This window comes from Bos indicus, chromosome 8, assembly GCF_029378745.1.
Source record: "Bos indicus isolate NIAB-ARS_2022 breed Sahiwal x Tharparkar chromosome 8, NIAB-ARS_B.indTharparkar_mat_pri_1.0, whole genome shotgun sequence".
NCBI lineage: Eukaryota > Metazoa > Chordata > Mammalia > Artiodactyla > Bovidae > Bos > Bos indicus.
This window is the reverse complement of record NC_091767.1, coordinates 83,022,629-83,037,123: the sequence shown is the minus strand read 5'-3', so window position 1 is coordinate 83,037,123 and position 14,495 is coordinate 83,022,629. Positions and strand designations below refer to the sequence as shown.

Genomic DNA, 14,495 nt, shown 5'->3' with positions numbered 1-14,495 from the left:
CATTACCTCCAACAGAAAACCACTGCATGGCATAGCTTCAATCTCTATTTAACCTGAAAACTAGCTTTTCTAAAAAGTTGAAATTTCAAGTTTTTAAAATTAATTATTTAGAATGAAAATATGGGACATTTAATTGAAAGAATGTTAGAGCAGGTAGACTGGTCAGAGTAGGCAGTTCTGGGAGGCCCTCCTTGAATTAACATGGATAACAAACCAATGTTTAACTATACCACTGTAGAAAAGAAATACATAAGGGGAGAACCTGCCTTAACCCAGAGGCAAGAAAAGCCTGGAGACTTTGCACCCACTATACCCGTGGCCCCTCTACTCCTAGGTACTTCCTGAAGATAAATGAAAATATACTTTCACACAAAAACTTATACATGAATGTTTGTGGGAGCCTTATTTTGGGTAATAGCCCTAAACTGGAAACAACCAAACATGGCCACCACCTACCTAGGGAATGGATAAACAAATTGTGGTACTTACTCAACAATGAAGACTCAAACATGGGTGAGTCACAAAAACAATAAACTGGGCGACAAGGGCCTTGAAACAGTACATGTGCATTTGTATGAGCTTTCTGAAAAGGCAAATCTAACCTACGGTAATAGAAATCTGAATGCAATGCCAGGGGGATTGACTTCAGTGGGACACAAAGGGCACTTTTGGGGTGATGGGAATGATCTGTGCCTTGACTTGGGTGATCATACGGCTGTATGCATTTGTCAAAACAGCGGCTGTGTGCTGGGAGCAGGAGCTCCACCCATGACAAAGGTCATGAGGAAGGAGGCTCGGCATACGCAAAGGCGGGATCGAGCCTCAGGAGTCCCCCTGTAAATTCTCGAGCATCTACCCCCAAAACCAGAGTCTGCCTACTTTCTGCTTTGTGCTCTCACCTACACCTCTGACTTTACGGGGGGCTGTCCCCCACTACCTCTCTCTGAAAAAAAGAGTTAACTTATAGCTCCAGTTAATAAAGTTCCTGGGTGTGATAGTGTTTCAACCTACAAACTCCTTTGAAAGTCCTCTAGCCTACCTGAATAGGTTTTTCCGGCCACATGTGATTGCTCAGAGCTTCCCAACTGTGAGAGGCATGAGATGTTCTAAACTGTCTAAATACAGATTCCTTTGAGCAGTTAAAAGATTGATTAGAAATTGTATTGGTGAAGGGTTTTTCACTTGTTCGGCCAATGTTTGCTACTGAGTCTCCATATCCCTTACCTGCTGTGTCCCTGGCAGTGTATTGATTAATATAATTGGTGTAAGTAGTAGCTTTAATGTTTGTAATCTTGGACCCTTGAGTTAATTCTTTTTCTTATTATAGCCCACCACACCTTTGCCCTATAGGAATGTAACTTTATCTAATGCTTTTGGAGGGTGGCGCCTGACTAATCACCTTTAGAGAAAAATAAGTTTTCTGAAGAAAGGGTCTTAAAACAGGCCTCCGGGCCAGAAGATGATGCACATCACCTAAACTTTTGCATATAATAAGTTTGCAGGAAGAAAGCCTGGCTTACTGCATGACTCTACCCCTTCCCCCATTATCCTCTATGCAAACTTAAGGTATAAAAACTACTTTGGAAAATAAAGTGCGGGCCGTGTTCACCGAAACTTGGTCTCCTCATGTCGTTCTTTCTCTCACCTTCTGGCTGAATTATTCAGCCTCTTTTCTCCACTGAATTTCCTCACTGAGCTATCCTTATTTAACCACTCTTTATATCCTTAATTAATGTTTAATTAGGCAATTGTTTCCTGATCTTCGCCGATGCCGTCCCCGCTTCGAATTCCCTGGCTTCACCGGGGCTGGACCCCGGCAGCTGTGGACTTGTAAAATCTGCATTTCACTGTATGTAAATTAAAGGTTCAGTTCAGTTCAGTCACTCAGTCGTGTCCGACTCTTTGCAACTCCGTGAACCGCAGCATGCCAGGCCTCCCTGTCCATCACCAACTCCGGGAGTCTACCCAAACCCATGTCCATTGGGTCTGTGATGCCATCCAACCACCTCATCCTCTGTCCTCCCCTTCTTCTGCCCTCAATCTTTCCCAGCATCAGGGTCTTTTCAAATGAGTGAGCCCTTCGCATGAGGTAGCCAAAGTATTGGAGTTTCAGCTTCAACATCAGTCCTACCAATGAACACCCAGGACTGAAAATACTGTTTTTTTTAAAAAAAAGGACAAAACAAACCCTAAGTCTTAACGTTTTTCTCTAAGGTGGCAGTTTAGAGGAAGATAGGGTTTTTAAAAACTCTCCTAAACCCAGCCAAGAGTCAGAGGGTGGGGCCTTTGACGACGAACTTGAGCCGAACCCGCTCCTACGTGCGGCAGCTTTGGGGCGCAGGGCGTGTGGGGTCCCCTTCGCGGCCCTTCCTGTTTCGGCCGCGCCTCCTCCCGCGCTGGCTGGGGGCGGGGACTGAACTGGGGTGGCGCGGGCCCGAGGGTGGCCCAGACGGGCGGCCGCGGGACATGACGGCCGGCGGCCAGGCCGAGGGCGCGGGTGCCGGCGCGGACCCCGCTTCCGCGCGGCTGCCTTCCAGGGTGGCCAAGCTTCTGTCGGCCCTCTTCTACGGGACCTGCTCCTTCCTCCTCGTGCTGATCAACAAGGCGTTGCTGACCACCTACCGGTGAGGCGGGAGCCTTGGGGCTGGGAGCAGTCCGCGGGGGCTCCTGGCTGCTCTGCGGGACTCCGGGACCTTCCCGCTCCGGCGCCGCGCGGGGTGGGTGTTGGCCGGACTCCGGAGGTCCCAAAGCCAGGGAAAGCCGCGGGCCTGCCTGCCCTCGTGCACTTCGGTCGCACTCGGGTCAGCGGGTGGGTGGGAACGGCGAGCGGGAAGTCTCGTTGCTAACTCCGGAGCCAACTTGCGCGGCTAGTGCACTGCTCACGGGCCACGTATTCAGAGTCCGGACCTTTGCACTCTTCTGGAAACCAAACCACAAGCTAGCAAGTCAGCGCGGGCGCACCTTACCGCGACTTACTGCTGCAGGACAGGAAGCGCACCTGTGCTTTCAAGAGCACCAGTGAACTGAAACTAGCGATCCGAATGTGTCTTTCAAATGTAAGCTATTTCTACAAGTCTAGATATTCAACCATCAGAAGAGTCCTGAGTGGATGAGTTTATTCGCATAGTTTGATCATTCATTCTCAAATTACCAGCATAGCATGTTCATGGGGAAATGGAGAAAACAAAATTTCATATTCTCTACTTTTTTTTTTTATGAATATGTAGTAAACCAGCAAATTTGTGTTTCCTTGAACCTGTTTGTAAAGATAGAAAATCCTGTTTAATTCTGCTTTGGTTATATAGGCATCGAAAGCGCTGTGAATTTAGACCCAGCTCCACCAGATAATTCAGTTCAGTTCAGTGGCTCAGTCGTGTCGGACTCTTTGCGACCCCATGAATCGCAGCACACCAGGCCTCCCTGTCCATCACCAACTCCCGGAGTTCACTCAGACTCACGTCCATCGAGTCAGTGATGCCATCCAGCCATGTCATCCTCTGTGGTCCCCTTTTCCTCCTGCCCCCAATCCCTCCCAGCATTAGAGTCTTTTCCAGTGAGTCAACTCTTCGCATGAGGTGGCCAAAGTACTTACATCTCTGTAAATTATCTCCCAGAGCTCGGCATGAGCAGTCATAAGTGAGGGCTCCTTGTAAACTATACTGTGCTACAAGAATGTAAAATCAGAATTTTATAAAGAGTCCAAAGGGCTTCCCTGGTAGCTCAGTAGTAAAGGATCATCCTGCTTGGGCAGGAGACAGAGGTTCCATCCCTGGGTGGGGAAGATCCCCTGGAGAAGGAAATGGCAACCCACTCCAGTATTCTAGCCTGGGAAATCGGATGGACAGAGGAGCCTGACAGGTTACAGTCCATGGGGTCATGAAAAGAGTGAACACTACTTAACAACAACAAAGAAACCTCAGAGTGTCTTCAGCCTCCTTCTTTTAAACTAGCAGAAGCTGAAACCTAGGTGAGCTTGGCTGGTTCCACCTCTAACAGATATTTACTGAGCACCTAGTAGGTGCCAATCCCTAGCACCAGGGAAGCAGCTCCACCCTGCGGTGGAGCCCCCTACCTTATCAGTGGCAGAGAGGAAAGTGAACAAGTGGGCTCATGAATAAGCAAGGTGATTTCAGGTTTGCTGTGAGAGTTCCTGGGGTGGAGTGGTTGGTGGAGAGCATTCCACACAGAAGAAAATATGCGAAGTGGGCATGAGCTTGGCCTACTGGAGGAATAGAGAGAAGGTGATCTGGCTAGAACTGAATGAGCCAGTGGTAGGAGAGAGAGTGTTGAGGTCAGTAGGATCAGATCCTTCATTCATTCAATAATATTCAATAGACACTTATCATAAAAAGAGAATGCTGTTAATAGGCTTTTGGGGAGTGGCTGACAGATATATCAGTTGAAGTTTGATGGTAAATCTCTGCTTTCTGCTCTTGACTAAGCAGTCTGCTCACTGACCAGAACTGTCAATGAGTCCAAAAACATGTGTCTCCTTGTTGGAAGCAGGGACCAGTAAACACTGGTTAAGTGCTTGGAAGATGAAGGACAGTGTTTGATTGGAAAGAATTATATGAGGCATCTCCTGCTCTAACCTTTCCATCTTTAAAATTTTGAGTTCCACGATTGAAGGAGGAAATTGTTTTTGTCTCAGCAAGGCAAAGCCCCTTATAACCTTATATGTTTTACATTTCCGTAATGTGATACACAGTTGGAGAGCCCTGTTCAAAAAACAGTGTTTAGTCTCTCATCTCAGGATGCTTTCGGAGCATGTTTTGAGGCGAAGAGAGTTGGGGTTATTGGGTTATAACAATAAGCCATAGAAATCTGATCCAGACATTAACTGTTTGAGGATAGAATGTTGTGTTGTCAGGTAGAAGGAAGAACTTTTGCAGTTACCTAGTTCACAGGATTATGGGAATGTAGCTCAGGGAATATTTTTTTCTCTTCCAATTTGAGTAGATTGTGTCCGGTTGGAGTACCAGACTGATGAGTGGTCTTAGTTATATGTTAGTCTTAGGTCATTGAGAGAGAGCCTTGGAAGGACTTGGAGTCAGACCATGTTGGAGTGAGAGGGAAAAGAATCTGGGGACAAGATGGGCTTTGATGGTTCAGCGCATGTAGCCCAAAGTCCTGAAGGGTGGAGAGAAAGACCAGGACCCCACTAAATGAGCCACAGAAGCTCAGGAGGCACTACAAAGAACACCAGCGCTGAACCATCAAAGCCCATCTTGTCCCACAGATTCTTCTCCCTCTCACTCCAACAGGGAGGAGAACAGTGGTTCTTTGGAGTCACCTTCATGAGGTTTGTGCAGGCAATCTCAGTTGTTTTTTTGTTACTATGTTAATACTGTTCTCTGACGCGCAAGGTTTTACGAATAATGCTTAATAAAAAGTGTAAACTTAGTTGTATTTAGTTCAACAAGTATTTGCTTGGTACTTCCTGTTTGTTTACACAATCCAGGGCTTTGAGATCATTTAACACAGTCGTTTCCAAACTTGCTTGGTAATGTGAATCCCTAGGAGAGATTTTTTTTTTAAGCTATTGAATCAGAGGCTCCAGTGGTGGGAACTGGAAGTTTATATTAAAAATCAAGAACAACTCCAAATTTTCTCCTACTCTGATGAAAACTGGCTCTTTCCTAAAGACACTGCTCCTTTCGGCTCCTGGGAAGGAGCTGGATCCTGGTCGTGCCCCACCTGTTGCCAGGAGGTGGGGTTGGGTCCTCGTAGCTCCCCACTGCCTCTGCTCTGTGGCGAGTCCAGGCTTAGCACTCCCTTTGTGTCCTCTCTATAGTGCCTCTTAAGCTTCTGGGGCTCATTTAGTGGAGTCCTGGTCTTTCTCTCCACCCAGACTCGCTTAAGCCCTCGAGACTTCGTGCTACGTGTGCTGAACCGTCAAAGCCCGTCGTGTCCCACGTTCCGTGTCACTTCCAGGGCCGTGTGCTCAGGGTGGCCCTGCCAGCCACTGCAGTCCCTCTGCAGGATATCCACGCTTAGTGCTGCAGCCCAGGTATTTCTGCCACATCCACCCTTCAGGCGTCCCTTCTCTCCTGGTCTAGCTGGCGGGCCCCTCCCTGGAAGCCCCTAAGAATCCTTCCCAGCTCTTGCCTGGGCTGGTACTTATCTCACACAGCCTGCCTTTTGCAACTTTCCTTCAGCACTGAGCAACTCTGACTGTCCTGGGAGAAAAAATCACTTTAGGTATGGCTGGGTTGACTTTAATTTGATGATCACAAACCTCAAAACCAGCTCTTCTGCCACCTGCTAGTTTCTTCTGGAGCCTTGCTTTCCTTGTTTCAGAAATGTCTCCTTCCTGCTTTCTCTTTTACCCTGAAACCTTCCACACCCCCATCCTCCACTCTCCTCTGATACTTCATTGAGGAAAATAGAAACTGTCAGATGAGGTCCCCTTTCTGCTGGGATGGAGGGAGTGCTTTATGCCTGTGGAGGGCCCAGCTCCCCATTTCTGGATGTCCCCTCCTCCCTGCTCCTTTCATTATCCTCCTCTATTCTTCATCAGCCATCTCTCTCTCTGTCAGCTTAAAACAAGTTTAGGTTTCTCAAGCAAAAATAACCATCCCTTGATCCACGTGAGTGCTCGTTTCTCTGATCCTTTCAGAGTCAGACTTTAAGAGGTTGTGTACACATAGTATCTTCACTTCCTTGCATTCACTCCAAAAATAATTCAGTTTAAAAATTGGGTGTTATTTAAATATACAAATGTACAAAGAAGATGATGATAATAATTGTTCATATTCCCACTATCTAGAATCAATATTTTGAATTTTTTAAAAGAAAAGGCATTCTGTGTGATCATTATAAAGAATTCAAACAAGAGAAAAATATTAGGGTAAAATTTTTAAAATTACTATATAGTTGACATTAGGCAATAACTTCAGACATCTTTTAGATAGATGGATGGATTGGAGAAAGATAGTTTGAATTACTTTTTATATAAAGTATATTTATAGATATAGCTACTTATTTGCTCATTTCTTTATAAATTACTTTCTTTAATTCAAAAAGGAGTGGGAAATGAGTGGGAGCTTTCATTTAATTATTCAATTGTTTGAGGATCACCAAAGTCCCTCTGAGCTTACCTGGTGGTTCAAATGGTAGAGGATCTGCCTGCAGTGCAGGAGACTTAGGATCAATCCCTGGGTCAGGAAGAGCCCCTGGAGAATGGAATAGATACCCACTCCAGTATTCTTCCCTGGAGAATCCCATGGAGAGAGGCATGGGGTTGCAAAGAATTCGACATGACTGAGCAATTAACACTTAAGTCCCTCTACCACTTTTTATTATGAAAAGTTTCAAGCACACAGGAAAGTAGAAAGCAAAGTACACTGAACATTTGTACATACACCACCAAAATTAAGTAATTAACATTTTGCTATATTTGAGTGCTGAAGAATTGATGCTATTGAATTGGAGTACTGGAGGAAACTCTTGAGAGTCCCTTGGACTGCAAGGACATCAAAACAGTCAATCCTAAAGAAAATCAATCCTGAATATTCCCTGGACGGACTCTTGCTGAAGCTGAAGCTCCAATACTTTGGCTACATGATGCGAAGAGATGACTCATTGGAAAAGACCTTGATGCTGGGAAGGATAGAAGGCAAAAGGAGAAGAGGGCAGCAGAGGATGAGATGGTTAGATAGCATCACCGACTCAATGGACATGAATTTGAACAAACTGTGAGAGATTTTGGAGGAAGAGAAGCCTGGTGTGCTGCAGTCCATGGGGTTGCATGAACCATTGAATACATCATTCATACATCATGAACTGCACTCTCAGATATTTCAACATGCATGTGTGTGCTTGTTCAGTCGTGTCTGACTCTTTGCTACCCCATGGACTGTAACCTGCCAGGCTCCTATGTCCATGGGATCTCACAGGCAAGAATACTGGAGTGGGTTGCCATTTCCTTCTCCAGAGGATCTTCCTGACCCAGGGATGGAAACCACATCTCCTGTGTCTCCTGCATTGGTAGATGGATTCTTTACCACTGTGCTACCTGGGATGCCCTATTTCAACATACCTCTCCTGAAATATGGATATTCTCTGACATTAGTATCATTTTTGCTCTTAGCAAACTAAATGGTAATCTCCTAAAATAATCTAATACCAAATCTATAGTCATCCCAATTGTCTCCAAGTTGTTTTTATGATTGTTTTAAACATTTGAATCAAGAACAAATTGAACTTCATGCAATGTATACAGATACGTCTTTTTAGTATATTTTAATCTAGAAAAGTTCCCCATCCACCTCTTCCCCCTGATTATTGCTGTTGTTTAGTCGCTAAGCTGTGTTCAACTCTTTGTGACCCCAGGGACTGCAGCCCTTCAGGCCCCTCTGTCCATGGATTTCCCAGGCAAGAATACTGGAGTGGGTTGCCATTTCCTTCTCCACTTCCCCTTGATATTGACTTTGAAATGCCTGACCCAGGTGTGTTATAAAGTGTCCCCTATTATGGATTATTTGATTTATTTTTTGAAGTCTCACTTAACTTACTTTCTTTTTTTTTTTTAACTGAAAGTTAGATCTAAAGGCTTGATTACATTCACATTAAACATTTTTTGGCTTTATACTAATAATGGACCCTGTAAATTTCAGCTTGCATCATATGAGGGGTTGTAACACCATTAGTCATTCTGGCTGCGTTTGTAGGCTTAAGGTGAGGGCTGCAAGTTGCATGTATGTGTGAAATTTAGTTTTAACTGAATTGAATGGAGAGAAGAGAAATTAGAGTTCAATGAAAAGAATTGTTGACTTTCAAATATGTTTCTTCAGTTTCTGACTGTATGTATGGCCTCTCTGCTATGAAGCATGACACCTGTGTACTTCTTCCTATCTCCCCTCCCCTCCATGTCTTCTTTTATAGGGTAGCATCCTGTTGTGTAAGTATAATCCCACAGGTGTTTGAATCTGGTCTATGTTAAATGAATGCAGTAGTCAGCAGTCTTTTATCGCAGTGTCTCCATTCCAGAGTCCAGTGTTTTGGTTTGACTCCTAAGTGGTGGATTCCATTGCAGGGTTTTTATGGAGAGTTCATGGCTGCTGTATTAATCGTGTTGAATATTCTTAACAACTTTTTCTGCAACAAATGTGCTTTTAGATCTGGAGAGTTTGCTTATTTTCCTCATGTCAAGGAAACAAATTTGCCTTTTTTATCTTCGAATTATTTTCTCTATTGAGAGAAAACAGCACAGAAGTTAGCCCTTTCTGGTGGTATCTGTCTTCGAAATCTGTTTACCTTTGAGAATGTATCTTTTTCCTGTTCATTCACTGTGATTGCCTCCTCTTGGTAATTCATGTTTCAGCAGCAGTCGTTGACTTCCGTTGTTTCTAAATTACTCATACAGCAGTTATGTTTTCTTCCTCAGTTGGTTTCCTTAAGATCTGTGCTTCCCTTTTCATCTCACTTGTTTGCTTTGTTATCTCAATTTTGACCTGTTGATTTTGTTGATATCTTCTTATTAAGGTGTTCTGTAGCTGGAAACAGTTAAAAAGGTGCCTTCGCTTCTTGTGTTACATTCTCTGCTAGGCTGAGCTCTTCGTCTTCCTTCCATAAGCCTTTTGTTGTTGTTTTACTATTTGTTTATGTTGTAATCTTATTGTTTTGCTTGCTGTTGCAGGTTGTATTCCTAGGCAAGGAGACTCTCAGATGTGAGGAAAGTATACTGGGCAGTGCTCTTGGGACCCACTCCTGTGGGAGAGTGAGGGAAGCAGGATTAAGAAGACAGAGAAGCTGGGCTATGCTTCATCACAACAGAGCCTTATCCCAGGGTCTCTGGAGCTGGAAGGGCTCAACAGAGTTGTCTTGAATTGGGTCGAGGGCCCTTGGCCTTTATACCTCTGCACAGACATGCAGGCTTGGAACACAGGCTGGTCTCAGGGAGTTGGGAGCTGTTGGCAAGGCAGCTTTCTCCTTCTGAGGGTGCTCTTGGGAAACTGGGGAATGAGGGCTTCAGTCCAGAAGCAGATGTCTGGGTGACACATCCGGCATCCATTAGAGTTCATTTTATTCTCATGGTGGCGCTGTTCATTCTGTTTTCCCTGACAAGGTAAGTTAGTCCCTTATTCTCTTCTCACCCTATCTGAAACAGGCATGTTTCCCTGTGACATGCAGTTTAGGAGATGAGGTGGTGTTGGTGGTGGTGGTTTTCTGAGTGATATTCCCTCTTTTTAATAGCTGGACAGAATGACTGGGAGCCAGTGAAGGGCTGGACAGTGAGTGAGCCTGGCGAGGTGATGTGCTGCCTTGTTAAGTACGGTATTAGGTAGGGAGCAAGCTTCTGTATCCAGTTGCCTGGTGCCATTTGTTAAAAGACCGACTGTCTTTTCCCTACTCCTCTGTGTGGTCATTGTTGTCATGAGTCAGGTTTCCATGTAGGCGTGTATCTGTCCTCATCTCTGTTTTCTTGCATTGTCTGGTTAGAATATCATTGTGCAAATACCACACTCTCTCATTTGGTGTGACTTTAAAATCAATCCTGGGAAATTCCCTCGTGGTCCAGTGGCTAGGGCTCTGCCATTCCACTGCAGGGAATGGGTTCAATCCCTGGTCTGGGAACTAGGATTCCAGCATGCTGCAGCCAAAAAAAAAAAGAAAGAAAGAGAATACTGGCATCCAGCAGAATCAGTCCTCCGATGTTTTTTCTTCATGATTATCTTAGATCATGTTTGCTTTTGCCTTGAAATTCAGTTTCAGGGTCAATACAAAATACCCGTTCTTATTTGTAAAGAGAGATTTGAGTTTATAGATCAGTTTGTGGATAATTGTTCACTACAATATTGATTCTAATCCATGAACTTTATTTAGAACTTCTTTCATTTTTTAAGTATAGATTTATAGTTTTCTATGTAGAGGTAGTTCTTGGAAACATTTTATTAGATTTGTACCTGGGTATAGTATTTTGAAGAAAGGAAACCAGTATAATGAATCTCCATGTAGCCGTCATCCAGTTTCGACAAGTTTGTTACATTTATATCACTCTTCTTCTCAATTCCAACATCTCCCCCCAGATTATTATGAATTTCTAAAGGATAAGGTGGACTATTTTGTTTTAAAAACACCACAATATCATTTCATGCTTAAAAAAGTAAAAATAATTTTTTATTACTATAAAATACCCAGTTAGTATTATTTGATGTTTTTGCATGCTATTGAAAGTGAAAACCTTTAAAAGGATTATGTTCTTTGTGTCTTTATGATGTATAGACTTAAAAGTGATTTTTTTTCACGTGTTCATCTATCCAGTAACTTTGCTAAAGTTATTTATTAATTCTAGTCATTTATCCCCAGATTAATTGGGCTTTCTACATATACAACTGTGTTGTTTGTTAATATGACAGTCTGCCTCAAGGGGCAATAGAAGTTTGCCAAGTTTAGCAATGATCAGTTTAAAAAATGGAAAAGAAATGAACAATGAACAAATTAGATATTTTCACTAAGACAGAAAAAATAGCCTAAGACCTTTTAATAACCGTTTAATAAGTTCAATAAGCTTTTAATAACATAACCTTTTAATAACTCCTGTCATTCTGTGTTGTATATTGTTTTCAAATTTTTTCATCAGTTGCTAAAATTATTTGTCATTCTCTATTTTTTGTAGTTTCCCCTCACCAATTGTTCTTGGAGTTGGACAGGTAAGTGAAAAAAGATAAATTAACCTCTTAATTATTTGTTAGTACATATGATGAAATTGTAAGTGCTTTTGTTGAAGACTGTGGTTTACGAATTTGTTCAGTTGGCAGAGGACTGTGGTACTTTGGGTGAAACGACTTAAAGTATTGATACGTTTTATTTCGTTTTACAATTCAGGAATAGTTGTATTTGTAGGAAAAACGACTAATTCTCATTTCTTTAATAGAATTTAATTACTCTAAAGTAAGGGGGCAGCAGACTGGAAGCCTCTAAGTCCTGCTGGGTTACAGATGAGTGTGCACAGTTGAAGTCACTGTGCTTGTTTAAGAAAAGGATTGGGGGGATGAGGTGAGGCTCACTAGGAATCAGGGAAATTTTATTTTCACAGCAAACCTCCCAATTTGTAAATGGTGGCAACAGATTCATATTTTTTCATTAAACTCTCTATGGGCCAAACTAAACAGGTTTGCAGTTTCCTTCCTGAACTTCGTGATGTTTGTTCTCAAGTGTAAGGTTAAGCTTGGATAAACTTTCAAACTTACCCACATTTGGCTGTTTCTGAAATTTTCCATTAATATTGTTTTGTGACTTGCTTACATTTTGTGTTTGGGGTCATATGCTAGTAATTTCTAGTAGACCATGTTAACAGGTACTGAAGGGGTTTTTTTGTTGTTGTTGTTGATCTTTAGTTTACAGGGAGAAAAAATATAAAGATTATGTCTGTTAACTAAATTTCAAATTGTGAATCTGGAATTTATACAAATAAACATTATTCTAGTTAAACATTTTGCTAACAAGATACTCTTTGCACATCATTTTAGGGTGAAAAAATAACAAGGAAACAGTGTTTCCTTAAGGTAATAAAAATATATCTTTATGGTTCAGTGTGAAAATATGTTTAAAGAAGTACTTTAAAAGATCAATAGTATGTGGTAATATGCCCTATGTAACGCCCAAGGCAAATTAATTCACGTCTTGTACTCAATTAAGGAAAAAACCTTTCTGATTTGCAGTTTGTAAGGGAAGAAGCCAGTAGACCAAACTTTAAAAATTTGAGTTGCAGAATAGTTTACATCGTGTTGGTATATTTCTGTTAAGAATTATAAGGTAAGTCATAAATACAAACTACAATTATTATTCAGAATGGCCTGAGTTGTATAAATCTATCATAAGTATCTGTACACTCAGGCTTGAGGTTTAGGACAATAATCATGTTGAAGGAGTCCTTATGTTTTTGCATCCTAATATGGAGAAAAGTGAATAAATTCTAAAATTTTCATAGAAAGATGATATTAAAACTATTTATTTCATAATAATAATCTGGAGTATTCCTGATATACCTGGTGGAACCCAGCTGAAGAGCATTTGAATGAGGTATTTTTGGTAACACTGGCTAGGTGGAGAGAAAATGTCTTCTGTGTTATAGAAATTGTGTACTTTACAAAATATGTTTATGTGTGGAATTTGCCTCCCTTCTGCCCCTCCTTTCACCCCAACACTTACTTTATAGGGGAAGGTGACCATATGCTTAGTACATGGGAGGTAGGTATGGCTCAGGATCAATAAGCAGCCTCACTGACTGTGGTCATACTGGTCTGTTTGGGGCACACCATTGTTTTTTCCCTCTATTCTTGTTCCTTGAACCGCTTGAGATCACATGTATATGTGTGAGTCTATTTAATGTTATACTTTTTGCCTATAGTTCTAATGCAATCTATGCAGTGACAAAAAAAGTTAATATTTTAAGGAATAATAATTTTTTTGGAACCTAGAAAATAGATTTTTCCAATACATATGTTTTTGGTGAATCTCTTTTCTTCTTCTGATGTATTTGTACCTCAAATAGTCTTTCTAGATATTTTGCTGAAATTTTTCTCTTCCATTTTCTTTAGATGGCAGTTACCATAATGATACTATACGTGTCCAAGCTAAATAAAATAATTCACTTTCCTGATTTTGACAAGAAAATTCCTACAAAGGTATGTGATGGAAAGCACATATAGCTATGTTGGAAGATGTGAAAATGATATAAAATTACAAATTGATCTTAGAGTACAGGTCCATTTCCATATACCTTGTGCTTCCTGCTGGTTAGAAACTTTTTAATAAAGATTTCGTATCATTCAGTGGTCATTAATGTAACGTGGTAGTAAAAGTGTGTGCTTAGCAGTGGATATTAAGTAAATACTATGTGTCTTCTGAAATAGCAAAACTCTCTAACAGAAATTGTCAAGCTTGTTTGGTAAAGGACCAGATAGCAAATAATTAGACTCTGTGGGCCAGACTATCTCTCTTGCAGCTATTCAGCTCTGTTCTTTGAAAGCAGTTGTAGGTGATGTGTGTAAAAATGAATCGATGTAGTTGTGTTCTAATAAAACTTTATTTGCATAAATAGAAGATGAATTAGATTTATCTCTTGGGCCTTCCCAGTTTGCTGATCTCTGCTTTAAATTTTCATTTTTAGCTTGGGTAGATAAAACCTGTGAGTGGAATAAACAGTAAATACAATTTGATATACATAGTTTGTTTTTTTTCCCCCCATGGTAGAACTACAAACACGAGATCTGCCACTTCTTCCTGGGTATGTGGAATGGAACTAATTTTATTGAACAGTTGCTGGGTGCCAGGCATGAGGCCAGACATTTAATTCCTAGAACAATCCCCTGCGACTGGTGGTATTAAATGGATCATGGTGACATTTTTGGATTTAGGGAGGTTAAGTCAGATTGCAGTTCCTTGAAAGTAAAGAGCTCACATGGATTGTTCACTCCATGTCTCTAAGGCCTGGAAAAATATTGGCATCTAGCTCTGGATTATTCATCAGGCTGACTAAACATACTTAC

At 41.8% G+C, this 14,495-nt stretch overlaps 1 protein-coding gene across 7 annotated transcripts in view; it reads left to right on the top strand.

Annotated features, from left to right (window-relative positions):
- Positions 1-2,331: 2,331 nt before the first annotated feature.
- The window catches only part of SLC35D2 (solute carrier family 35 member D2), a 58,185-nt gene continuing 46,021 nt past the window's right edge, over positions 2,332-14,495 (top strand). For 2 of the 7 annotated variants that reach the window (XM_070795092.1, XM_070795094.1), the window contains exons 1-3: positions 2,332-2,624; positions 11,621-11,654; positions 13,545-13,631. In XM_070795092.1, the coding sequence (XP_070651193.1) occupies positions 2,467-2,624; positions 11,621-11,654; positions 13,545-13,631 (279 nt within the window). In that variant the 5' untranslated portion in view covers positions 2,332-2,466. Of the gene's footprint in view, positions 2,625-2,832; positions 3,057-11,620; positions 11,655-13,544; positions 13,632-14,495 lie in introns of those variants that run through there. The other 5 variants (XM_070795091.1, XM_070795090.1, XM_070795095.1 and 2 more) reach the window with 4 other exon arrangements.